We start from the raw sequence: 27,375 nt of genomic DNA, 5'->3' as shown, positions 1-27,375 counted from the left end.
AGTGCAGCTCCAACAACACTCGAAGATGAAGACCAGCAAGGAGAAAGCAACCCACTTGATGGGCACCCCATCTACAAACATTCACTCCCTCCACCACTGATGCCAATGATAGCTGTGTGCATCATCTATAAGATGCAGTGCAGAAACATGCTAAGGCTTAGAAACGTAGAAAATGGGAGCAGGAGGAGGCCATTTGGCCTTCCAGCCTGCTTCGCCATTCATTATGATCATGGCAGATATCCAACTCAATAGCCTAATCCCGCTTTCCCCCCATGTCCTTTGATCCCCTTCACCCTAAGCGCTGTATCTAACTGCTTCTTGAAACCACTCGACGTTTTGGCCTCAACTATTTCTCGTGATAACAAATTCCACAGGCCGACCACTCTCTGGATGAAGAAATTTCTCCTCATCTCTGTCCTAAATGGTCTACCCCGTATCCTCAGACTGTGACCCCCTGGTTCTGGACACACCCACCATCAGTAACATCCTTCCTGCATCTACCCTGTCCAGTCCTGTTAGAAATTTATGGATTTCTATGAGATCCCCCCTCATTCTTCTGAACTCCAGCGAATACAATCCTGACCGATTCAATCTCTCATACGTCAGTCCCGACATCCCAGGAATCAGCCTGGTAAACTTTGCTGCACTCCCTCTAGAGCAAGAACATCCTTCCTCAGAGAAGGAGACCAAAACTGCCACAATACTCCAGGTGTGACCTCACCAAGACCCTGTATAATTGCAGCAAGACATATAATAATCTGTATAAGTGTCACAAGAAGTGTCATAAGTAGGCTTACATTAACACTGCAATGAAGTTACTGTGAAAAGCCCCGAGGTGGCACACTCCAGCGCCTGTTCGGTACACTGAGGAAGAATTTATAATGTCCAGCTCGCCTAACAGCACGTCTTTCAGGACTTGGATGAGGAAACCGGAGCACCCGGAGGAAACCCAGAGAACGTGCAGACTCCACATAGACAGTGACCCAAGCCGGGAATCGAACCCGGGTCCATTCCTGCTCCTGTACTCAAATCATCTCGTCATGAAGGCTAACATTCATTTGCCTTCTTTACTGCCTGCTGTACCTGCGTGCTTACCTTCAGCGACTAGTATACAAGGACACCCAGGTCTCGTTGCATATTCCCCTCTCCTAATTTATGGCCATTCAGATAATAGTCTGCCTTCTCATTTATGCTTCCAAAGTGGGTAACCTCACATTTCTCAAAATTATACTGCATCTGCCATTTATTCGCCCACTCACTCAACTTGAAGGATTTCTGCATCCTCCTCACAACTCACCCTCCCATACAACTTTGATTCGATTTATTGTCACATGAAAAAATGAAATGAAAATGAAATAAAATGAAAAAATGAAATGAAAATCGCTTATTGTCACGAGTAGGCTTCAAATGAAGTTACTGTGAAAAGCCCCTTGTCGCCACATTCTGGCGCCTGTTCGGGGAGGCTGGTACTGGAATTGAACCGTGCTGCTGGCCTGCCTTGGTCTGCTTTCAAAGACAGCTATTTAGTCCTGTGCCAAACCAGCCCCTAGAATCACATGTACCAAAGTACAGTGTTGGTTACAGTGCAGAACAAGGGGCCAAACAAAGCAAATACAGGAGCAAGAGCAGCATAGGGCGTCGTGAATAGTGTTCTTACAGGGAACAGATCAGTCTGAGGGGGAGTCGTTGAGGAGTCTTGTAGCTGTGGGGAAGAAGCTGTTCCTATGTCTGGATGTGCGGGTCTTCAGACTTCTGTACCTTCTGCCTGATGGAAGGGTCTGGAAGAAGGCAATGCCTGGGTGGGGGGGCAGGGTCTCGGATATTGCTGTCTGCCTTCCTGAGGCAGCGGGAGGTGTAGACAGAATCAATGTGAGGATGGCAAGCTTTTCTGCTGCGTTGGGCCGAGTTCACCACACTGCCGTTTCTTGCGATCTTGGACAGAACAGTTGCCATACCAAGCTGTGATTCAGCCGGATAGGATGCTCTCTATGCTTGGTGTCATCTGCACATTTGGAGATATTACATTTTGTTCCCTCATCTAAATCATTAATATACATAGTGAATAGATTGGGTCCTAGCACCGATCCCTGTGGTACCTCACAGTCACTGCCTGCCTATCTGAAAAAGACCCGTCAATTCTTTCACTTTGTTTCGTGTCTGCCAACCAGTTTTCTATCTATCTCATTACACTACCACTAATCACATGTGTTATTTTACATACTAATCCCTTATGCGGGACTTTGTCAAAAGCCTTCAAATAATCCAAATAAACCACATCCACCAGCTCCCGCTAGTTACATCGTCGAAGAATTCCAGTAAATTGTCAAGCATGATTTCACCTTCATAAATCCATTGCTGACTCTCCAATCCTGCCATTATTTTCTAAGTGCTCTGTTATAAAACCTTTGATAATGGATGCTAGAATTTTTCCCACTCCTGGCGTCAGGCTTCCTGGTCTATAATTCTCTGTTTTCTCTCTACCTCCTTTTTTAAATAGTGGAGTTACATTCTCTACCCTCCAATCTGCAGGAACTGTTCCAGAGTCTACAGAATCCTGGAAGATGACCACCAATGCATCCACTATTTCCAGAGCCACTTCCTCAGTACTCTGGGCTGTACATTATCAGGTCTGAGATTTATCAGCCTTCAATCCCATCAATTTCCCCAACACCAATTCTCTACATTCTGTTACATGGCTCCTGAGGTCTGTCCATATTAGATATTGGCTGGCAATAGAGGATACATGGGGACACGGGGCTGTGAGGATGCATGGAAGATCTTAGGGGACATGTGGGTATGAGGGAGTATAAATGAGACATGGGAGTGTGAGGGAACATGGGGTATTTAAAGAGGTTTGTGGGTTATGATGGGGGCATGGGTGTGAGGGTTTGGGGGGCCTGACAGTCATGATTACAACTGGCCCAAACATCTCAATAATGGTGTTGGACCTTTCAACCTGCCAGCCTTCCCATCCACCCCACTCTGTTGCTGCCTTGGGCCTGTCTCCAGATGCAGCGTGTCTACCTCCATCATCAGGGGCAGCACGGTAGCATTGTGGATAGCACAAATGCTTCACAGCTCCAGGGTCCCAGGTTCGATTCCGGCTTGGGTCACTGTCTGTGCGGAGTCTGCACATCTTCCTCGTGTGTGCGTGGGTTTCCTCCGGGTGCTCCGGTTTCCTCCCACAGTCCAAAGATGTGCAGGTTAGGAGGATTGGCCATGATAAATTGCCCTTAGTGTCCAAAATTGCCCTTAGTGTTGGGTGGGGTTACTGGGTTATGGGGAGAGGGTGGAGGTGTTGACCTTGGGTAGGGTGCTCTTTCAAAGAGCCGGTGCAGACTCGTTGGGCCGAATGGCCTCCTTCTGCACTGTAAATAATCTATGTCCGCTGCCCTGGAGAGAAATATGGCAGTTTGGGGCCACCTTAATGGAGATAGGCTTTTGGAATCAGAAACCATCCCAACTTGCGATACTCTATCTGCCAGATGAACGTCTGGAGTAGAAAAGCAAGGAACTTATAGTAAACCTTTGTCGAATCCTGGTTCAGCCCCAACTGGTGCCCTGTGTCCAATTCTGGGTGCCACACTTTCAGAATGATGTGAAATAATTGGAGAGGTTGCAATAAAGATGCCCAAGAATGGCTCCAGGGATGAACGGTTTGCGTAACGAGGCTAGATTGGCAAAGTTGGGACTGGAACTTCTCTTTAGAAAGAAGGTTGAGAATGAATTTGACTGAGATGTTCAAAACCATGAGGAGTCTGTGCGGAATAGATGGGGCGAAATAATTCCAACTGGCGGAGGGAGGGTCAAGAACCAGAGGCACTGATTTATGGTGATTCGCAAAAAAAAAATCAGAGCAGTCATAAGGAAAAACACTTTGGGCAGGATTTTCCAGCTCGAACCATGAGGGGGTCTTCCGGTTCCACTCACATTGACAGATATTTGAACGATTCAATACAACCACTACTGTGGGATCAGAAAATCCTGGCCTTTTACACAGCAAATGGTGAGGATCGGGAATGTTCTGCCTCAAGAGTGAATTGAATAAAGAGAAAAGAAACTGCAGATGGCAGGGAAACAGTGGGGAGTGGGACTAGCTGAGTTACTCTTCCAGACATATTGGCCTCCTTCTGCGCTGTAATCATTCTTTGATTCTATAAAAATATCCGCAAGACCGAGGTGCACATGTCCACCATTTCCTATCATATCCTTACACTGAGCTCTAATTCACCCGAAGGTATGTCAGAACACATCGTTGAAAGGTTTTGCTCTGAGAAGTGAATTTTCGCATTTTTAAATCAGGTGTTACTGTTCAAAAATCTAACAAACTTATCACAAAGACAAAAGCAAAATGCGGAGATGCTAGAATCTCAAATAAAAACAAAGCAAAAACTTGAAAGACTCTGGAGTGAAATGCTGTGAACATGAAATAAAAACAAAAGATGTTACAAATACTCAACGGGTCAGTCAGCATGTGTGGAGGGAGTTAATGTTTCAGGTTGAGATGACCTTTCAGCTGTCCTGAAGAAAGGTAGCAATGTCAAAGTCTTTAAGCCAGCGCGGGAAAGAAGGACAAAAGGCAAGGTCTGTAATAGGGTGGGGGGCAGGAGAGGTTAACTAACAAAAGCCAAAGAGAGTGGTATTAGGTACAGTAAACAAACAACCGTTGCGCCCAGACGAGGTGTGAATGGTAACAGGGCAGCAATGCAAAATGAAGGGACAAAAAAAGAAACAAGTCAACAAAAAGAAAACAAACAGAAAAGGGCATTGAGCAAGATGGAGGCAGAGGTTCCGATGTGAATGCAAGCTAGCTGGCAAGAAACATAGGAGCGGACTGTAGAAGCTTCTTTAGCTTTGTGAAAAGGAAATGATTGGCAAGGACAAATGTGGGTAAATTACAAGCAGAGGCAGGAAAATTGATCATGAAGAATAGGGAAATGCTAGCAAAACTAAACAATTACTTTGGGGGGGGGGGGGGGATTTTCTACAGTGCCCCTTCCCCCATGGTGTGTTTCTCAGTGGCAGGAGGGGGCCTGCTAATGAAATGAAATGAAAATCGCTTATTGTCACGAGTAGGCTTCAATGAAGTTAACTAGACACCTAGAAAATAATGATAGAGTCAACATGGATTTATGAAAGGGAAATCATGGGCCAAATTCTCCGACCCCCCGCAGGGTCGGAGAATCGCCCGGGGCTGCCGGAAATCCCGCCCCCGCCGTGGCAGAAATTCTCCGCCACCCGGGAATTGGCGGGGGCGGGAATCACACCACTCCGATCGGTGAGGCCCCTGCGGTGATTCTCCGGCCCGCGATGGGCCGAAGTCCCGCCGCTGAGAGGCCTCTCCCGCCGCCGAGGTTTGAACCACCTCAGGTGGCGGCGGGGTCGGCGGCACGAGCGGGCCCCCGGGGTCCTGGGGGGGCGCGGGGTGATGGGACCCCGGGGGGTGCCCCCACGGTGGCCAGGCCCGTGATCGGGACCCACCGGTCGATGGGCGGGCCAGTGCCGTGGGGGCACTCTTTCTCTTCCGCCGCCGCCACGGCCTCCACCATGGCAGAGGCAGAAGAGAATCCCCCAGCGCGCATGCGCCGGTGGTGACGTCAGCGGCAGCTGCCGAGCATGCGCGAACCGGCGAAGGCCTTTCGGTCAGCCCCGTCGCCGGGCCTCAAAAGCCGCTGGTGCGGGTTTTCGCGCCAGTCGACGTGGTGCCAACCGCTCCGCGTGGGCCTAGCCCCCAAAGGTGTGGAGAATTCCGCACCTTTGGGGAGGCCCGACCTGGAGTGGTTGGCGCCACTCCCCTACGCCAGGACCCCCCGTCCCGCCGGGTAGGAGAGAATGCCGCCCCATGTTTATCAAACATCTTGTGAGTTACTTGAGGATGTTATTTGTAGCATAGATAAAAGGAGAATTAGTAAATGTGGTGTACTGGGATTTTCAGAAGACTTTTGATGAGGCCTCACAGGTTAGTAAACATAATTAGGACACATGAGGTTGACGACAATATACTAGTACACATTAAGAATTGGATAACAGAGGACATAATGTTTTTTCTTTTTTTATAAATTTAGAGTACCCAATTATTTCTTTTTCCCAATTAAGGGGCAATTTAGTACGGTCAATCAACCTACCCGGCACATCTTTGGGTTGTGGGGCTGAAACCCACGCAGACACGGGGAGAATGTGCAAACTCCACACGGACAGTGACCCGGGGTGGGTATCAAACCCGGGTCCTCAGTGCCATAGTCCCAGTGCTAACCACTGAGCCACATGCCACCCCAGCACATAATGTTAAGGTGAGAGACAGGAGGATTAAGAGGGGATTTGAGGAGAAATCTTCATTTGGCGGATGTTGGGAGTCTGGAATGCACGGCCTGGGAGGGTATGGGAGGCAAGAATGCTCACAACCTTGAAAAAGTACTTGGATGAACACGGGAAATGTCGTAACATTCAAGGCCATGGGCCAAGTGCTGGAAAGTGGGATTGGTGTAGATTTAGTTAGTTTTGTCGGTGCACACTCAATGGTACAAAAGGCCTCTTCTGTACTGCATGACTCTATAACTTTATTACAGATAGAAACAAAGTAGGAATAAATGGGTCATTCTGAGAATGGAAGGCTGTTACCAGTGGGGTATCACAAAGAAGAATGTACTTGCCATAGAGGGAGTGCACAATGATTCACCAAACTAATTCCTGCCATGACGGGATTGCCTTCGGAGAAGAGATTGGGGAAATTGGGCCTATATTCTCTCGAATTTAAGAATGAGAGGTGACTCTTCATCGTAACTTACAAAGTTCTAACAGGGTGTGACAAGGTAGATGTGGATAGGATGTTCCCCATGACCGATGAGCCTAGAACCAGGGGACACAGTCTTAGAATAAGGGGTCAATCATTTAAGACTGAAATGAGGAGGAATTTCTCCACTCGGAGGAAGGTGAATCTTTGGAATTCTCTACCACGGAGACTGCAGAAGCTCAATCATCGAGTATGATCAAGACAGAAATTGATAGACATCTGGATACTAATGACATCAAGTATCCCTTGATGGGAATAGTGGGGGAAATGGCATGAAGATAATTAATCAGCCACAATCTGTTTGAATGGTGGATCAGCCTTAACAGGCTGAACGGCTCCTACGTTTTTATGTTCAATGTTGAATCCAGAAGGCTGGGGAGCGCCAAGACAAAGAATGAGGTGCTGTTCCTCGAGCTTACGTTGAGCTTCAATGGAACACTGTAGCAGGCCATGAACAGAAAGATCCAAGTGGGAACAAGGCAGAAATGCTCATACTTTTTATTATCACAAAGACATATGTGTCTTTGATCTAACCCGCTAATGATTCTGACAGCTGTTAAATGTCTAACCGGTAATAAAATGTTCCCTCTCTGTGTCTCATCAGTCCTTTGCAAAACAGAAAACCTGTACACATTTGCCAAAAATGTTACAAAAAAATCCGTCTCCCTCCTCCAAAGATCTCCATTTGTCAAAGTTCTTAAATTAAGGCAAACTTCAGGGTTAGAATTTAGACAAAATATGCTTCATATCATTGTTAAGGCTTTTCCCAAATAGGCACTTTTAATTTGAACTGATTAATGTTAAACTTAATTTGAATGTGTTTTAAGATAATCTGTCTGACCTGCTAAGGTTTAATGCTTTAGTCTGAACAGATAAAGATTGTGAAATGGGGAAGGTTTGCAATGGTCTTGAAAATCTTTGTGCTGTGGATTGTGTGGGCAGAGCTCAGTGCCCAATTCTTTATTGCCATTCCTGTCAAGCACCACAGTTATCAATTCACAAAACTTTCCTTGTAACATGTGGTATGATCAATGTTATGATGACCACGAAGGACAAGGGGAATCGTTGACTGATCGCCCGGTGGGGTTCGTGTGTGGATGGATGCATCAAATGTTTGGAGTATTAAAAGTGTGTCTATTCAATATTGTGCGCTTTTCTGGCATAAAAACGTGCTTCAACTTTTTTAACAATATCTTGGGGTCCTCTTTCTCTTCTTCCATTTGGAAGATATTGGGCGGGATTTACCGGCTGTTTATCACGCCAGCAGGATATTCCGGTCTCACCAAAGGCACACGGGTTTCCCGACGATGAGAGGTTAAGTCAACAGGAATTCCCGTTGACAACAACAGGATCAGAAAATCCCGCTGGTGGGCCACTTCCGCCACCAAAAACACGCGGCGGGTTGATTGGTAAATCCCACCCACAAGATTCAAATTTGTGGATGACCTTGGGGCCCATTAAGTTTAACAAAGTGAATGGCTGCACCTTATGGGATTTATCTGATAGGTCAGTGTTGTGTTCTGTGATATCACCGTTGTAATGATGTACACAGAAGTTATAATTGTTTAACTGTAAAGATGATTTATTAACAAACACGGGGAAAGATAACGAATGAACTAATTTACTGACAATGGCTACTAAATGAATTCAGGGAATTCTCCTGGAGCTACTCGAAGTGCGACTATCCTCTCGTACGGCTTACTACCAACTGACGGGTGTCTTGCATCACATGTTACATCTCTAACGTCACCTGCTGGTTGGAAGTTGCACTAATAACTATGTGCACCGATCGACAACTATATACATTAATGTATATCACCACAACTGGCACTATAGTAGATACGCCACTCTTTTTCAAATTATTGCCAGTTGTCTGCAATGTTTTCGTCAACACAAGTGGGTCTATGAGGCAAAGTCCCTGTGCCATTCTGCTAACTCCTGACACCATGTAGAAATGCTGGGCTCCAATGACTGGTGACTAAGGGCTAAAGGTTACTGAGCACTCTGAGCAGCTCTCATGCACTCGCTGTCTGCCAGTGCTCCGGGGAGGACTCCTGCATATTACTGACACATGATCCCGTATGTACGTGCGTCATCCATGCGCCCACCCAATCTACAGGTGGGACATTAACAAAAAGGATCTGCAATAGGGTAGAAGACAGGTGAGATTGAATGATAGAAGGGTTATTCTTATAATGCCAAAAGGAATGATGATAGAGCAAGAAAACAAACAAAGAAACAAATAAATGTGCCAAGAGCAGGTTGCTGCTGGCTGAAAATGAATGAGAGAAAACCTGAAATATGCAATTAAAAAACAGACACTAAATAGGGGACAGAGTTTATATTCTGAAATGTTCCTCGAGCTTACATTGAGCTTCTCTAAAGCAATGCAGCAGGCCAAGGACAGAAGTGTCAGCGAGAGAACAAGGAAGAGAGTTCAAAACACAAGCCGCCAGAAACTCAACGTCACGCTTACAGATCAAACGCACAATTTCTGCAAAGCAATCATCCAATCTATGTTCTCCTCAGTGAAGAGGAGACTACACTGTGAGCACAGAATACAGTCGCCGAGATTTAAAGAAGTACAGGTAAATTGCTGCCCCCCCCCCCCCCCCCAGAATGGGGCAGAGACTACACCATGGACATTCCTACTCCACTTCATTAACTAGCATTAAAATATGCGCTGAAGTGTCTGCAGCCCCGATAGTTACCCAGAAAATTAGCGAAGCTTCACATCATTTGTTTTCTGGTACGAAGGAGGCAGAGTGGTGGTCATGTAATCTGTTGTGTTGTCTATTGTTGCTGCTTATCTGTTAGCTTTTAATAATAATAATCTTTATTATTGTCACAAGTAGGCTTATATTAACATTGCAATGAAGTTACTGTGAAAATCCCCGAGTCGCCACATTCCGGCGCCTGTTCACGGAGGGAGAATTCAGAATCTCCAATTCACCTAACAGCACATCTTTCAGGAATGTGGGAGGAAACCGGAGCACCCAGAGGAAACCCACGCAGACACTGGGAGAACGTGCAGACTCCGCACAGACAGTGACCCAAGCCGGGAATTGAACCTGGGACCCTGGAGCTGTGAAGCAACAGTGTCACAATAAGGTCACCTGTCATTCTTCTAAGCTCCAATCCAGAATAACAAAAAATTTTTAAATCTTTATTGTCACAAGTAGGTACATTAACACTGCAGTGAAGTTACTGTGAAAAGCCTTTTACTCTATGACAGTTCACCAACCAATGATACATGTGTTTTTGAAATGAACATGCTCACAACTCTCAACCATACCACCACCTCAGTCGAATCATTGTTGCTAAATTACCAGACTGCCTATCAAAGCAGCTGAAATTTCCTCTGATTGAATATTCGAAAGAATTAAGTCATTGTTTCAGTCCTCACTCCAAACTCCATTCCCTAGCTGCCAACTTAATCCCTATCACTGGCGAATGTCTGAAACTAAACCCGTCTGTTTACAACTTAGTGAGCTTCAGACAACGATAACACAAAACTAAGATCTGAAGGAGGCCATTCGAACCTCAAACCTGCTCCACCGTTCAATCATTGATCTGATTGTGGCCTCAACTCGACTTTTCAGTCCGTCTCCTTTGACCCCCCCCCCCCCCTCTTCCCGATCAATAATCTGTCTAAATCTGGAGCTTGTACTGGGCTCCGCCCATGGCTCCACCCATGGCTCCTCCCCCTAACCGGAAGTGTAAAGGTTGCTGTTGTGAGCCTGCCTGCCAGTTCTTCTAGAGTTCATCTCGTTACAGGCAGGCTCTGTTGTAAGACAATTAAAACCACTGTTCGCTTCTAACCACGTGTCGCGTGAATTGATGATCTCATCAATATCCAAAGGTTAGGTTAGGTGGATTGGCCATTCTAAATTGCCCCCAGTTTCCAAAAAGGTTGGTGGGGTTACTGGGTTACAGGGATAAGTTGAAAGTGTGGGCTTAAATGGGGTGCTCTTTCCAAGGGCCGGTGCAGACTCAATGGGCTGAATGGCCTCCTTCTGCACTGTAAATTCTATGATTCTATGAACTTAAGTCAATGACTCCACTGCTAACATACTTGCATCACCATTAAGACCACCTCTGTTGCCTGACTCCATCTCTGCATCAGCTCATCCGCTGCTGAAACCCTCATTTGTGCCTTTTCTTTACCGCTAAACATGACTATCCCAATACAATTTTGGCTTTTTTCTTATTCTTTCATGGATTTTGAGTGACGCAGGCAATGCCGGCGTAGGTTGTTTATCCGTAGTTGTCTTTGAAAAGGTAGAATTGAGCCTCCTGGTGTAGGGACACTCACTGTTATCCAGGACTTTGAGGCAGATTCAGTGAAGGAACAGCGACATAGTCCAGGTCAAGATTGGGCAGCACGGTAGCAGAAGTGGATGGCACTGTGGCTTCACAGCTCCAGGGTCCCAGGTTCGATTCCCCGCTGGGTCACAGTCTGCGCGGAGTCTGCACCTTCTCCCCGTGTCTGCGTGGGTTTCCTCCGGGTGCTCCGGTTTCCTCCCACAGTCCAAAGACGTGCAGGTTAGGTGGATTGGCCATGATAAATTGCCCTTAGTGACCAAAAAGGAGGGGTTATTGGGTTACAGGGATAGTGTGGAAGTGAGGGCAGACTCGATGGGCTGAATGGCCTCCTTCTGCACTGTATGTTCTATGTTAAGATGGCAAATGGCTTGGAGGGGAACTTGCAGGTGGTGGTGTTCCCATGTGCCTGCTGCCCTCCGGATGCTCCGGTTTCCTCCCACAGTCCAAAAATGTGCAGATTAGGTGGACTGACCATGAAAAATTGCCCCTTAGTGTCCAAAATGTTCGGTGGGGTTACTAGGTTACAGGGGTAGGGTGGAGGCGTGGGCTTAGGTAGGGTGCTCTATCAGGGGCCGGTGCAGACTTGATGGGCCGAATGGCCTCTTTCTGCACTGTAGATTCTATGATTCTCTCACTTGCCTGCTTTAAACTCCTTAAAACTTATCTTTGGCCAAGTCTTTGGTCATCTGACCCAACGGTCGGAATTCTCCATCCGTCCAGGACGCTGGAATTCTCTGGTCCTCGTTCCAATGAATGGAACTTTGGCTGAGGGCCAGATTCTCCGTTCTAGCTGGCAGCGGTGGCGGGGGGGGGAATCTCAGATCGGAGAATCCCGGCCATCTCCTTATGTGACTCAATATCAGATTTTGTTTTAAATTTGCTCCTGTGAAATGCCTTGGAACTTGACAATTAATCCCAGGAGTCAACCTTCACTGCACTGCTTCCAATACAAGGATATCCTTTGTCACGGATGATTTAAAATGTACTTTGCCAAAGTGGCCTGTGGACAATGTGTTTGTATGTGAGAGTATACACTTCCCCATGAAGTGTGATTGAGTCAGTGTAAAATAACCCAGCAGCAAAGCCGTTTGAAGCAAGGATTGGCCAATTTTGTTCTATTGCTCTGAAAGTTACATTAAAAGTGCTACATGTAAGTTGGCATTGTTGGATTAATATTTTATTCAGATGAAGAGGAACCGAATAGGCGACGACGCGATCGTACGGTCTCGTCCCACTCGGTCCGGGGCGCAACACGGCCTTAAATCTCGCGAGAGGCTCCGCGCAAGATCTGCGACACTCAGGACTCCTCGAGAGTTCTAGCGAGACATCGCGATCTGAATCTCACTTTCACTGTGCGGGATCCAGAACGTGAACCCCAGATGTAATGGCAACGGGGGAGGGGGGGTCTCAGACCATTGGAGGCCCTCGGGTGGTTGGGCTCTGGGCAGGGTATTACCCGCTGGCACCCGGGCATCTTGGCACTGCCAGCATGGCACTGCCTGGCTGGCAGGGGCACTACCAGGGTGCCAGGCTTGTAGTGTTCAGGTGGCAGGTTACCCAGGCCGGGGATCGGGCCCTGGGGCGCCCTGCCCTCATGAGGTTGGGCGAGGGGGAGTTCGAGAACCCCGTAACAAGTAAGTTGGGGCATTGGGGGAGTCCAGCGACCTCAGTAGGGGTCGAGGGATCGGGGCAGCATTTAAAAATGGCGCCCGATCTCGGAAATTATGTTAATTCAGTCTCGGTGGGATATTCCTCGCCAAGGCCAGAAATTCCCGTCTGATAGTGGGATCGTTCCCGGTACTGCAGGCGCTGATAAACATCCTGCTAAAGGTGCCCAAAACCAAATTCTGATTTTTCCTGTTAAATCGTGCCTGGAGAGTTATTCTTACATCCCAGGTTTAACAATTATTATGAACCTCCAAATATTTCAACAAGCAAACAAAAGTACATAAGTGTAGTTATCTGTGTTCTTAAAACACACACTAGGAATGGAGACAGAAAGGGTTGTTTGGTGTGGCAAATTGGAATTTAAGAAAACTATTCATTCTAATATTGTACAATTGTAAGTAAACTGAGAGTAGGTTAGAAGTCATGAATGCTTATGATTTACAAACATGATTTACAATTCTGCTTCCAAATTATTCTTCAAAGCTACTTATTATAATAATAGTAATCTTTATTAGTGTCACAAGTAGGCTTACATTAACACTGCAATGACGTTACTGTGAAAATCCCCTCGTCGCCACATTCCGGCGCCTGTTCGGGTACACAGAGGGCGAATTCACAATGTCCAATTCACCTAACAAGCACGTCTTTCGGGACCTGTGGGAGGAAACTGGAGCACCCGGAGGAAACCCACGCAGACATGGGGAGAACATGCAGACTCTGCACAGACAGTGACCCAAGCCGGGAATCGAACCCGGGACCCTGGCGCTGTGAAGCAACAGTGATACAAACATCATATCAAAATTCAGTGGTTGGAACCAAATCAGTTGCATATCTTAGCATGTTTCACTAATTAACACAATGATTTAGTTATACTGCAATACCTTTCAGCCCATCGTGCCCAAGCTATTTGAAAGAGGTACTATTGGTCCAACTCAACCTGCTTTTTCGCCTAGGCCTGCTGACCTTTTGCCTCTACATAGTTATCCAATTCCCTTTTGATAGCTCCTATTGAATTTGTTTCCACCGGCCTTTGAAAACGAAAATCGCTTATTGCCGCAAGTAGGCTTCAAATGAAGTTACTGTGAAAAGCCCCTAGTCGCCACATTCCGGCGCCTGTTCGGGGAGGCTGGTACGGGAATTGAACCCGCGCTGCTGGCCTTGGTTTGCTTTACAAGCCAGCTATTTAGCCCACTGTGCTAAACCAGCCCCTCCAGACAGAACATTCCAGATCATAGATCATCAACCCGCTGTGTTTAAAAGGTTTCCTGCTTTCCTGTTCTTTTTTTGTCGATTATCTTAAATCTGCATCCACCAGGATTCCAAATAACTTTTTTTTTGAACAGCTTGAGGAATACTTTTTGACTTTCAGGAGCAATTATTTGGTTTAGAGGGGCTCCTTTTCAGGAATTCTAGATACTAATCTTCAGTAGTTCCTTGGCATTGTTTTTTCAAATTCCGATTCTTAATATGGTTCCCAATTTACAACAAGACGCTAAGTTCAGACTCGTTTCGAATTCCAATTACTTAGTGCAATAAAAGAGCAATCACAGGGCTTTGGAACAAAGGAATAAATCTACAGAAAATGCTTTACAAAAGGAATGAGGTTCAATGGCATATCTAATCAAGAATTTCAACTCTAAGCTAATTGAGCTTCAATGACAACTTACTTGAACATTTCCTCACTGTGCAAGATCAATAACACCATTGCGCCTCAATTCCAATTTATAGACACTTTGTTAGATATCACAGGTCAAAGTACCACGTTACTGAATAATACTTAATATAATGGATCCACACGATACCTCTCTACCACCTTGCTCTATGCTGGGGGACACAACCAGACACATGCACCCATACAGACACACCCACACGCCCATTCCAGTTGAAGCTAGGCCCAATCACAGTTATTGGTGGATACCCCCAGCAAGCCACCTCCAGGAGGGGATCGAGCTCAGGACAGAAGGGTGCAGAGTCCTAAGTGGCTCTTCCCTGACATGATGTTGAGGTGCCGGCGTTGGACTGGGGAGGGCACAGTAAGAAGTCTTGGACTTTAACCTGGACTTGTAAGACTTCTTATTGTGATCTTCCCTGACAAACAGCCGTTCTCAGTGTCTGCTACCTACTCAGGCCAAAGACAAAGCCTGTTCCTCCAGAGTCAGTCTCTTGTTTCCTGTCAGACGCACCCATCAGCTACAGCACAGTGCTCAAGGATCTCAGTCTCTGATTTGTGAATGGCCATCTTCTGCAAGTGACAATAATGCAATTGAGATCAATGTCAAAGAGGAACAAGCCTCAAAGCTGTGAAAAAAAACAGATCGCAGAATTGCCCCTAAAAGAGGCACAAAAGGAAGGATCACAATGCTCAAGGATCAAGTGGGCTGGTTTAGCACAGTGAACTAAACAGCTGGCTTGTAATGCAGAACAAGGCCAGCAACACGGGTTCAATTCCCGTACCGGCCTCCCCGAACAGGCGCCGGAATGTGACAACTCTGGGCTTTTCGCAGTAACTATTGAAGCCCACTCGTGACAATAAGCGATTATTATTATTATTATTATTATAAGGCCAGAGCCCTAGTCTACCTGACTGCTGTTGAGATTGTGGACCTGGCAGGCAATGCACTGCTGGACAGGAAGATGACCTGCATCAACTCTGCCACCTGCACCTAGACATCCACAATGACGAGGAGATCAACAAACCACTGGGAGCAGGATGGGATCCTGCCCAACATCCGGGCCATGGTGCTGCCCAGGAAAACAGGACTTCCTAGCAAGATAACTGGGCAAGATCAGGAAAAAAAACAGAAGGGAGGGCACCTGTGATTGGACGAGCTGAAGTAGCTACATGTTCGAGACAGACTGTGTGATTGGAAGAGCTGCTCTTCACGCATTCTGTCTGCCCCCCCCCCCCCGCTGTTCCTGCAATCAAAATATACCGGGATGACCTCCCTTCAATCTTTTGCCCCATCATTGATTTTTTGGGGGGTTTATTTGTGAGGTTTGCAGGCTGGTGCTTTCTGCCGTCTGTATGCTTGGAGCCCTGCAGCCAACTGATTATTTCTCCTTATTATTGTAATTGAGGATTTCTGTACGTCACACACTATAAACATAAATCTCAATCTCCGCCCCTCACTTGGACAGAAGTCTCACCTCAGAGCTGGGGGACAACCTGATTGGTGGACAGCCTGTAGTCTGAGTAGCGCCATTGGCAGCAGGTGCCAGGGCTGGGAGGACACACAGACCCAGATTTCTAAATTCCAGAATGCAGGATCAGGCAAGTGTCGGGGTCTGATGGCGGGAAGGTGAGGCGAGGCCGGGGAGATTGGGAAGATTGAGCTGGATGTCTTTGATGGAGAGGTTGGAGTTGAACAGAGAACCCACAGGGGGCAGACCTTGGGGAAAGAAACGATGTGGAAAGGGAGCACTTTAGGAAGATGCCCCACCCGCCATTCCCCCCCCTCCCCCCCCCCCCCACAAAACCCAAGCCGGGTAACTGCTAGGCTCCCTCCTATCCATCCCATCAGCCTCAAAATTGTGGCTGTGACAATCTGGCATGGTAACCAGAGTGTGAAATGCAAAGGTCAGCTGGTCAGAATTGTCAACACTGGGTAAAATCATTGGTCGACAGGAGACACAGCTTGATCATTTATTTAACAATACAGTTAAGAGGAAAGCTCAGGCCATTTTTGACGCCTCTCATTCTTCATATCATCAATTTGAAAGGCTCCCTATGGGCTGGCACTTAAGAATGCCTATTGCCAGGAAAATCTGTGCTTACTAAATAACATTGTAAATTTAACTTGCTGTTTTTATTTATTTTCACTGATGTGCTTTAATGGCAGAGTGCAAAGTGTTACATTTGTATGGTGTGGATTTATGTTATATATGCACAAATGTATGAATGTAGGTATAAATAAAATATTTACTGCTTTAACCAATGACGATATGTTACGCTGGAGGTAACGGCAAAGTTTCACTTGTGTGTGTACAGTAAGGTTGGATTCTATTTTTTTAAATGGTGACTTGGAACCTGAATTCAGATGAGGGCAAACAGGCCGCCCTAAGCCTTGCCTGCCCCAAGTCAAATTACAGACAGGTTAGGGTGGGTGGGACTGCAGTAGGAAGGCCGCCCAGGATCTTTCACGGGACCAGGAGTGGGGTCTGCAAAGAAGAATTTTAGATTTTAAAATAAGTACTGTATCAACTTGTTGGAAAATAAGGCTGCCACTTCAGCCAATCACCACCATCATTAAATCTGACAGCACAAGAGGTAACCAATCAGCCCATCGGGTTTGTGCTAGCTCCTGTTCACTCCTTTCCCCACAGCTATGCACATTTTCCTTTGCAAGTTTTTATCCAACTCCCTTTAAAGTTATAATTGAATCGGTTTCCGTTATTAAGGAAGTGTATCCCAGATCACAACAACTCGGGGCATTAAACAAATGCCTCATCTCTCCTTCTGGTTTGATTGCTAGTCACCGTAAACCTGTGTCCTCTGATTGTCAACCTTCTTACTACTGGAAACTATTTGTTGATATTTACTCTATCAAAATCCCTCATAACGTGGAGCACCTCAATGAAGTCTCCTCATAACCGTGCCTTTCTGTAAAGAGAACAATTTCCAGCCTCTCAAATCCATCCACATAACTGAACTCCACATCCCTGCTGCCATTCTGCACGCTCGCCAAGACTTCACATCCTTCCAAATGTCAGGCTCCCAGATATAATATTCAAAAGGGTTGGTGTGGAAATAACAGATGTATCAGCCAAATATGAATAAACATCTCCAGATACCAGTTACCAACCTGCCCAAAATCCAGAGTGACATTGACTTGATTGTACTGCAGCCCACGTGAAAGAGGTGGACTTTGCCACCAGCGTTCAGTACCATCGATGGCATTGGTGATTGAGTGAGCTTTATACGCATCATCGGACAAACAGTGATCGCAGAATTGCCCCTAAAAGAGGAACGAAAGGAAGGATTAATATAAAGGTTCAAATTCAGACCACTGTTTAATTCTGAAAATCCAAAGAAACAACTTGGTTCTCAGCACCACCGACTGAAACTAAGTTAGGCCCAAACACTTAAAGTATTGTATTTAAAATAATAAATCGAGAGAGACACAAGAGGCATCACAGCTTTGAGGCTTGTTCCTCTTTGACATTGATCTCAATTGCATTATTGTCACTTGCAGAAGATGGCCATTCACAAATCAGAGACGGAGATCACTATAATCTGTAATTGTGACCTTTATCTCTTTCTGATCTTTGTGGGTATGGACGCGTGCATGAGACTGAGTACTTGTGACATTGCATTTAATTTGGGGTAAGTGTGTGAGAATCTGTGCCATTTGCTGAGCGTATTTAGTACGATCTCGGTTCTAAGCATATGCCGATGATTTCAGATGCCACCTGTTGGTGTTGTACTCAATGATCAGCTTGGGCAATTTGTTACCCATGTGCAGGTCAGGGGCATCTTTCATCTTCCCCTGCTTTTCAAATCAGTGCATCTTGCACTCCTGGGAGTATCAACAAGTGATGACTGGAGAGGGTTGTACACTCTTCCAAAGAACAAAGAACAAAGAAAAGTACAGCACAGGAACAGGCCCTTCGACCCTCCAAGCCCGTGCCGACCATGCTGCCCGTCTAAACTAAAATCTTCTACACTTCCTGGGTCCGTATCCCTCTATTCCCATCCTATTCATGTATTTGTCTCCTGAATGGTAATTCTGTATGGTTTCTGAAATATGATGAAGGTTGCACATTCAGAATGGAGGTACATATTTGGTCACATTACGATGATCAGCCCGTCAGCTGATGAACTGCATTGCAGAGTTAGATGGACTTTTCCAATGATGCACCTGTGGTCTTTGACCTCTGTCATTGTCCTGACAATACTGCGGATGGTGACCAAGGACAGGTCTGGTGTCCACAATGTAACATATCTGGGGTGAACAGAGTTAGATTTGAGTGTAATGGATTCCAGCCATCGTACGCGGAGTTTGGCATTGTTTGATGAGCCATCAGTTGACATTTTAGCTGACAAAAATATTTCAGTTTATGAAATGGAAGGATGATTGTACCGGTATCCAGATTTGCATACAGATGATCCTGACCCTGCATCTGTCTCTGGGCATATCCATATCATCTGTTGGTACCAGTGTGTGCTTACATGTTCGCTGTGCTGAATGTTGGCTCACTTTGTGTTTCAATGTTCTGGTTTCTGGTTATTCTCATCATTAAATGATTTTGCGTGGATAGACATTTTGTGGATCTTACCCTGCCATTGATTAGATCGGGCTCTTGGTTGTTTGGAATTCTGCACCTGTACGGCTTCTGTTTGTAGCCTGTCATAATGTCAAACCACTTGTCTTGGTCTTTGCTCTCTGCTTTGATGCTTCCAATGGCCTACGTGCCTTACATACAGTGTTAAAAGCTGGACATTTGCTTGGTGTGTGGATGAAATGGCAGCCCTTCCAATATAGAATCTACAGAACCGCTACAGTGCAGAAGGAGGCCATTCAGCCCATTGAATCTGCGCCACCCCTCTACCTAGGCCCACTCCCCCGCCCTATCCCTGTAACCTATTGATCATCACCAATCCACCCAGCCTGCACATCTTACTAGGCTTGCCTGTGTTGGTTGTCTTGTGCCACTAATGGCATGGTGACACATTGGCTAGCACTGCTGCCTCAGTGCCAAAGACTTGGGTTCAATTCTGACCTGTGGAGTTTGCACGTTCTCCCCGTGTCTGCGCGGGTTTCCTCCGGGTGCTCCGGTTTCCTCCCACAGTCCAAAGATGTGCAAGTTAGGTGGACTGGCCAGGATAAAATTTCCTCTTATTGTCTCAATGTGTGCAGGTTAGATTGGTGTTATGGGATAGGACGAGGGAGTGAGCCTAGGCGGGGAGCTCTTTCAGAGGGTTGGTGCAGACTCGATGGGCTGAAATGCCTCCTTATCCACTGTGGGGATTCTCTGGAGCCTGTGAACTCTGTCTACCCAGATGGACACCTTCATGCTTGCATCTGCTTTGCAGTAGTACTTCTACGGTGTAATCTTCGGGTTAATCCAATCAGGGCAGATGTTATCATGACGCCCATTGTATTGTTGGCTAGATCTGGTGCCTCCTGAAAGTGAGGTGCAACCTTCGAATGAAGGCACAGGTATGTAGGATTTTTACAGAGCTACAGAACCAAGTACACACGGCGAGTTACTGGGAGTTGTTGCATTTTCACACCTGTTCTGCTGCATGTGAATGATTGAGGCTTTTGTATATTGTACTTTATTGTATAAAAGTCTTACAACACCAGGTTAAAGTCCAACAGGTTTGATTCAAACACAAGCTTTCGGAGCGCAGCTCCTTCCTCAGGTGAATGGCGAGGCACCCTTCTCAACTGGAAACTGTTATCCAATGTAACAGACATGTATGACTGACGAATGACCATTATACAGAATACTCCAAGCCAAAAATCTCACTTCTAAAAAAGAGAGACATGTACAATACACCAGTAAACTCCTACCCTTCACAACGAAGGAAGCAGCCACCAAATGAAAATATTCATTCTCACCACATTTCCAAACATACTAAAACTCACAATAAAACATTGACATGTTAATTACTTATAAACTAAATTCCTTTTCTTGTGGATGAGCTCCCTGCCTAGTCATTCACTGCATTACCCAAAACCTCACAACAGTTTAATCACATTCACTTTCAAAATGTATCTAATTAGACTTCTGACTTCAAAACATATTGGCAGAATTTAATTTAAATATAATTTCGCACAAAACGCTCAGGGCAATTTCTGCAACAAATACCACTCCACTGATTAAAAAGCCTTAATTAAAATAACAATTCTGTAGACTTACATCGATTCAATAATTATATAAAATTACATACAACACGGATGAGGTTATTTAATCCAACAGGTTTTTACTGGCATTCAGGCTGCACATGAACACTCTTCCTATTATAAGGAGTCCACACCGAGCAAATCAGGTTGAATCAAAAAGGAAAAAAGGTTTATTGCAACAAAACAAGGGTACAGAGCAATTACTCTACTACAGGAGACAGCTTCAAGTTCGTGGCCCTCCAGTTTTATACAGGATGTAGAAGCTCCCCCCCCAGCCCCCCACCCCACCCCACCCCACCCCACCCCACCCTCAGTGGGGGAGTGTGTGTTCCCCGTTTGGGAATATCAATCCCCCAGTCTCATAAGTGTCCCATGACCTGCTTAAATCCAGGTCATGGCATTCCCCCCCCGAATCCATGGCGACGCTGTCACACACGCATGGGGGTCGCGACGGGGAGGCTGGAGGCGAAGGCGGATGCCAGCGTCTGTTAATACATGGTTCACCCTCAACAGTAACAGACGGCGGAGGGTCAGATGACAAGTAGTGGAGCGTGGTGCGCCTCTTCTGTCCAGACCAGCAGGGGAATCTCGGGCACCTGTGATATCGGCGGGGGTGGGGGGGTGGGGGGGGGGGGGGCGACACCCGCCGCCAGGGTGAGTCGAGTCCATCTCCGAATCAGAGTCCAACGGGGAGACGGCAGAAAGGCATGGCCGCCATATGCCACAGTGGGGGCAGAAACGTCTTGGGGGGTCCGACAGGATCTGCAAGGCTGTCGGAGGAACCGCCCAGGGGGCGCGCCTCCGGGCACCTGACCCTAAGATGGTCCATGTGGCTGGTGCTTCACTTGTTGGCCTCGCCACTTGCAGGCGATACAAGGTCAGCCCGGTCAACCGCAGCGGTCACCATGAGCATACCAGTAGCCCGGAACAGAAACACGAACCGGATGCTTGGCATGCGGAACCTTGGTCTGAAGATCCTCCACCTTGCGCACTTTTGTCCCGGTGTTGGGCAACATCAACCGCAATCTGGTCCGTAGATGACGACCCATCAGACGCTCCGCAGGGGAATTCCGGTAACTACATGTGTATCTTCTATTCGCAGAACGGATATTTTCCCAGGCAGGAAGCGGTATTCACGGTTAATTTATAATCTCCACAAATGCGGGCGGAGCCATCTGGCTTGAGGACAGGAACAATGGGAGTGGCCCGATCGGCAAAATGAACAGGTCGGATTATGTCCAATGCTTCCAGACGATCCAACTCCACATTAACTTTGCCAACTAAAGGGTACGGAACAGGGCAGACCCCGGCAAAATCTAGGCTGGGCCAAAGGGTCGGCATGAATCCTTGCTATCGCCCCTCTGATGGTGCTGCGCCCTGGGTGCAACACCTCGGGAAACTTCCCCAAAACAGCACAAAGACCACCCGAGCTGACCTGTAGAATTTGGCTCCAATTTAAGTGTAGATGATGGAGCCAATCACAGCCCAACAAACTAGGCCTGTCCCCATTAACCAATATTAAAGGCAATTGGGCCTCCTGGTGACCGTACAATATGGGGGCCTTCATCATCCCGGCAATGCCCAATTGTTCTCCAGTACAGGTGATGAGATGCACCGTATCTTGGATAGATCCAGCACCCAGGGCCCCCTTCAAATCTTCAAAGGTTTTAAAACCTACTACTGACACCGCCCATTTGCAACAGGTGGACATTGACCGGGATGGGAACAGTGACGGGGGCTACTCGAAGCACCGAGACACAGTGTAAAAGGAGCTTTCTCCTCCTCCGGACCTTCTAAACAGTTCGCCCGGGCCCAATTTCCACCCCCAGGCAGAGATGGAAATTGGAGATATTATAGGTGGGGTATGGGTTGGAGAATCAGCTACAGGTTGATTCGGAGGCTGAGGTTGTGAATAGTCCAGTTTATTCTCAGACAATGACCAGGTAAAGGAATGCAATCAGTAGTGAAATAATGGAGTTTGTGACTGGACCAATGACAATGGCTGCAGTATTCCCAATGTTTAATTAAAGGAAACTGCGGCCCAGCTAGGAAAAGTTGTTGTCTAATATTTCGAAGCAGTGGAGAGATTGAGAGAGATGTTGTCAGTGTAGATGTAGAACCCAGAGTCATGTGTTTGGATGCGTCATTGATGGGAAAACGGAACATAAAGAATAGGAAGCAGCCAAGGATAATTCCTTGGGATAACACCAATGGAAGGCTCTGAGAAAGAAGCCATTAGAGGACAGTCTCTAGTTAGGATTAGATCAGCTAGAAGGGAGTAGGGAAAAGGAAAGCCCAATTCATTTGAACAACCGAGAAATGTTGGAAGAGGTTGGTGTGATTGGCTTCCATTCCAATCCTGAGCCCATTCCTTCCAACCATTTTTTCCTTCTTTTGATCCCTCTTGAACCATTACCTCCGGTTCGCTTCCTTCCTGTCACTCAGCCAGACCACCTTCATTATCCCCTCTTGGGTACTTTGTCACCCCAAAATTCCTGCCCACTCTTTCAACACTTCCTCAAGCCTTCCCTTGATCACTCTACCCTGCGGTGTCACTTTCCAGTGATATGTTACCAGAACCTGACAGAAACATTCAATTACATCAATACGAGAAACTGAATTTTTAATATTTCTGACAAAAGCTATTTGATACACTGATGAAATTACCTCACTCAACCTAAGTGTTACACAAGGGGCTTTGAAATGTTTTCTACGGTCACTGCTTCAGTGCAAATTGTGACCAGAACCCCACATGTATCCCATCATATACCCATTTGTGTACCACATCATGCGACCAACAAATGACACATTGTGTGACCCAATCATGTTATTCACTCATGTGACTGACCAGGTGACTCTTTGTGATCCAATCATATGCCCAAAGTGTACCCCATAAAACACAACTCAGTGACCCAATCATGTGGCCCACCATGTAACCTATCCTGTTATCTACCATGTGATCCAGCATGAGCTCCAATCATGTGATCCATCATGGGACATAACTGTGGCGATTTATCCTGTGATCTAATCATGTGATTGATCATGTAATCCAGTGATCCATCGTGTAATCCACTGTGTCCCGATTGTGTGATCGAGCATGTGGTGACCCACTCATGTAACTGATTGTGTAACCCAACCCAATCATGTGATTTGACCCATCATGTGATCTAGCTCTGAGCCCTAAATGTTCCACCACTCCAAGGTCAAGGAGCAGTGGACCTGGGGACAACAGGACACAGAGGAGCAGTTTAAACTCACACCAAACACACTGGTAGATTCTCTCCATTTCTTATACATAATAATGAGAGAGAAACTTTAGGCAGAATTATCCCAAGCCCCCGCCGGCGTGTTTGATGGTGGGAATAGCGTGAGAATATGGCGAGAGGGCCAGTAATCAGTTACACGCCGATGTGAATTTACAGTGGGACCTTCCGCTGCTGCCCACCATGGAGGGTCAGAAACCTACCAGAGGACATGGTGAACCTTATTTATATCCTGTTCTGAGATGCAAATGAAGGTCCGAACTCCCACACCGGATTCTCCGTGATGCTGGTGGTGAAACATGGCAGCAAGGAACACGTTCAGAGCAATGTGACATGCAGATGTCGGGATTCACCTGAACAATGCCCGAGGCTCCCTCCTGAGTTCAGAATTGAGGCCGTCTGCAACGTCCTCAGGGAGTCGGATTATACTTCATCCAGGCCTGCCCTGTCATTGAAGAGAACATGAAGCCCCCGGTGCATAAATAATGAGATCAGGGCCGAAAGAATTGGTGTCATTTCCTGCCAGCCGCCCAAACGGGAAACACTCAGCGTTTTTGCCCCGCCACATCAGTCTCAAAATGGGAGGATTCCACCCTTCATGGGGTACGGTGGCAATGGGGGGCACGGTGGCAATGGGCGGCACAGTGGCACAGTGGTTAGTAATGGTGCATCACTGCACCAGGGACCCAGGTTAAATTGCAGCCTGGGGCAACTGTGTGGAGTTTGTACTTTCTCCCCGTGTCTGCGTGGGTTTCCTCCCACAGTCCAAAGATGTACAGGTTGGGTGGATTGGCCATGCTAGATTTCCCCTTAGTGTTTAAAGATGTGCAGGTTAGGAGCAGCATGGGGACGCAGTGGTTAGCACTGCTGCCTCACGGCACCAAGTTTCGATGTCAACCTTGCGTCTGTGTGGAGTTTGCACATTTTCCTCCATCTGCGTGGGTTTCACCCCCACAACCCAAAGATGGGCAGGGCAAGTGGATTGGCCACGCTGAATTGACCCTTAATTGGAAAACAAAATTAAAAGATGTGCAAATTAGGTGGGGTTATGGGGCTAGGGCAGGGGAGTGGGGGAGATTGGGTGCTCTTTCAGAGGGCCAGTGCAGACTCGATGAGCCGAATGGCCTCCTTCTGCACTGTAGGAATTCTATGTTTCAAAGTCCACCTGCAATTAGGTCAACAAAACAGGCGACAGTCAAACCCAAATTTTAGTTGAATATTTAGTTATGGCCAAATAATTAAAAACTTGAACGGACATTGCTGGAAGCAGAAACAGAACTGGTTAATGGTTCGGTGTCAGATCAGGGAGGCGTTCTGATGAAAGGTACCAGCCTCAAGCAAATAAAACCTGGTTTTATTTCTTTACCGATGCTGATGCATATGCTTAGCACTTTCAGCTTGGACATTAAATTGTAAAATAAAACTGCAAATACTGAAGCAGACTAAGGTTGTGTTAATTTAAACTATTACTCCACATGCTGCATACTTCGTTTACAAGCCTAGCTGTTAATTCCGTTCAGTGAATGTGTTCAGTGCGGTGGAGTTGCAGAGTTGTCCTGTTTCTGCAGTGTAACATTACACGGGTGTTGGGATCGGGTGTTGGGATGGTGTGTGGAGAGTCTCTGGGTGTAAACTGGGGTATAATCGAATGAAAAATGAAAATGAAAATTGCTTATTGTCACGAGTAGGCTTCAATGAAGTTACTGTGAAAACCCCTCGTTGCCACATTCCGGCGCCTGTTCAGGGAGGCTGGGATGGGCACAGCAGCCTCCCATCCACATGAATAGTTCCCGCACTATTTGTTCAACGGGATTTTTACTGAATGGTTTTAACAATCAACAAACTGATCTCAGAAAGTAAAATCAATGCATCAAACCATGAAGTGTATCCAAATTTAATATAAACTTCTAGAAGTTTGCAAACGCACAGACTTAATGGCAGAATTATACAGCGCAGAAAGTGGCCGTTCGGCCCATCTCCTTTCTGTTGGCCCTTTGAAAAGAGCTATGGAATTAATGAATCTGCATTTTCCTTCAGTGGGGAAGTATTGAGTGGAACCTGCCCCGGGTTTGGGGGGGGGGGGGGGGGGGATGCCCTGCCCGGGGGGGGGGGGGGGGCTAGCAGGGAGCAGAGTACCTGAATGGTCTGGCTGGACAGTCCGGCAGCTGGTCCTCCCACCAGTTTGCAGTAAAGGTCCAGCCTCGGCCTGGCCGATCCGTCCTCGCCGCAAGTGGCCGTGGCCGCGATCTTGGAGCCCGGCGCGATGTTGAGGTAAGGCGGGTGGCGGCTGAAGCCGTTGACTTTGTCTGGCGCCTCCGGGCTGGGGGCGAGCTGTCCGGTCTGGAGCAGGACAGCGGCGAGGAACAGAGCTGCCCCCTCTCCTCTCGCCATCTTCCACAGTCTGCCTCTCTCTCTCTCTCTGTCTCTCACACACTCTCTCTCTCTCTCACACACTCTCTCTTTCACACACTCTCTCTCTCTGTGTCTCTCTCACACACTCTCTCTCTCTCTCTGTCTCTCACACACTCTCTCTCTGTCTCTCACTCTCTGTGTCTCTCACACACTCTCTCTCTCTCTCTGTCTCTCACACACACTCTCTCTCTCTCTCTCTGTCTCTCTCACACACTCTCTCTTTCACACACTCTCTCTCTCTGTGTCTCTCTCACACACTCTCTCTCTCTCTCTCTCTGTCTCTCACACACTCTCTCTCTGTCTCTCACTCTCTGTGTCTCTCACACTCTCTCTCTCTGTGTCTCTCACTCTGTCTGTGTCTCTCTCACACTCTGTCTCTCTCTCACACTCTCTCTCTCTCTCTCTCTCTGTCTCTCACACACACTCTCTGTCTCTCACAAACTCTCTCTGTGTCTCTCACACTCTCTCTCTCTCGCTGTGTCTCTCTCACACACACTCTCTCTCTCTGTGTCTCTCACACTCTGTGTCTCTCACATACTCTCTCTCTGTGTCTCTCACACACTCTCTCTCTCTCTGTCTCTCACACTCTCTCTCTCTGTGTTTCTCACACACTCTCTGTGTTTCTCAAACTCTCTCTCTCTCTGTCTCTCACACACTCTATCTCTCACACACTCTCTCTCTGTCTGTCTCTCACACACTCTCTCTCTCTCTGTTTCTCACACTCTCTCTCTGTGTCTCTCACACACTCTCTCTATCTCTCACACACTCTCTCTGTCTCTCACACACTCTCTCGCTCTCTCTCTCTCCCTCTACAGCACCCAGCACACCCTATCTACCCAGGAACTGCAAGGAAATCCTGGCTGCACAATTAGCAAATAATCATTGTTTCAAACTGCTATATTTAGAAATGGCTTCAACAAGAAAACTAATTGGGCATCAGCTTAAAATAAATTCCTAGTCGCCATGCATATAGTGCTAAGCATATGCATTGTCCTGGAAAAGATGCTTTTTAAAAATAAATTAGCCAGATTGTTAAATGCAAACTTTTCTCTGCAAAGTAAACTTG

The 27,375-nt window shown here is 46.9% G+C and overlaps 1 protein-coding gene across 1 annotated transcript in view; it reads right to left on the bottom strand.

Moving 5' to 3' along the window:
- The window catches only part of LOC119972898 (laminin subunit alpha-3-like), a 412,206-nt gene extending 385,857 nt beyond the window's left edge, over positions 1–26,349 (bottom strand). The window contains 2 exon segments of the mRNA XM_038810443.1: positions 17,587–17,739; positions 26,034–26,349. Of these exon segments, the coding sequence (XP_038666371.1) occupies positions 17,587–17,739; positions 26,034–26,288 (408 nt within the window). The 5' untranslated portion in view covers positions 26,289–26,349.
- Between the last annotated feature and the right edge of the window lie 1,026 nt (positions 26,350–27,375).

This window comes from Scyliorhinus canicula, chromosome 10, assembly GCF_902713615.1.
Source record: "Scyliorhinus canicula chromosome 10, sScyCan1.1, whole genome shotgun sequence".
Classification (NCBI taxonomy): domain Eukaryota; kingdom Metazoa; phylum Chordata; class Chondrichthyes; order Carcharhiniformes; family Scyliorhinidae; genus Scyliorhinus; species Scyliorhinus canicula.
The sequence above is the reverse complement of the archived record's forward strand: the minus strand, read 5'-3'. Positions and strand labels throughout refer to the sequence as shown.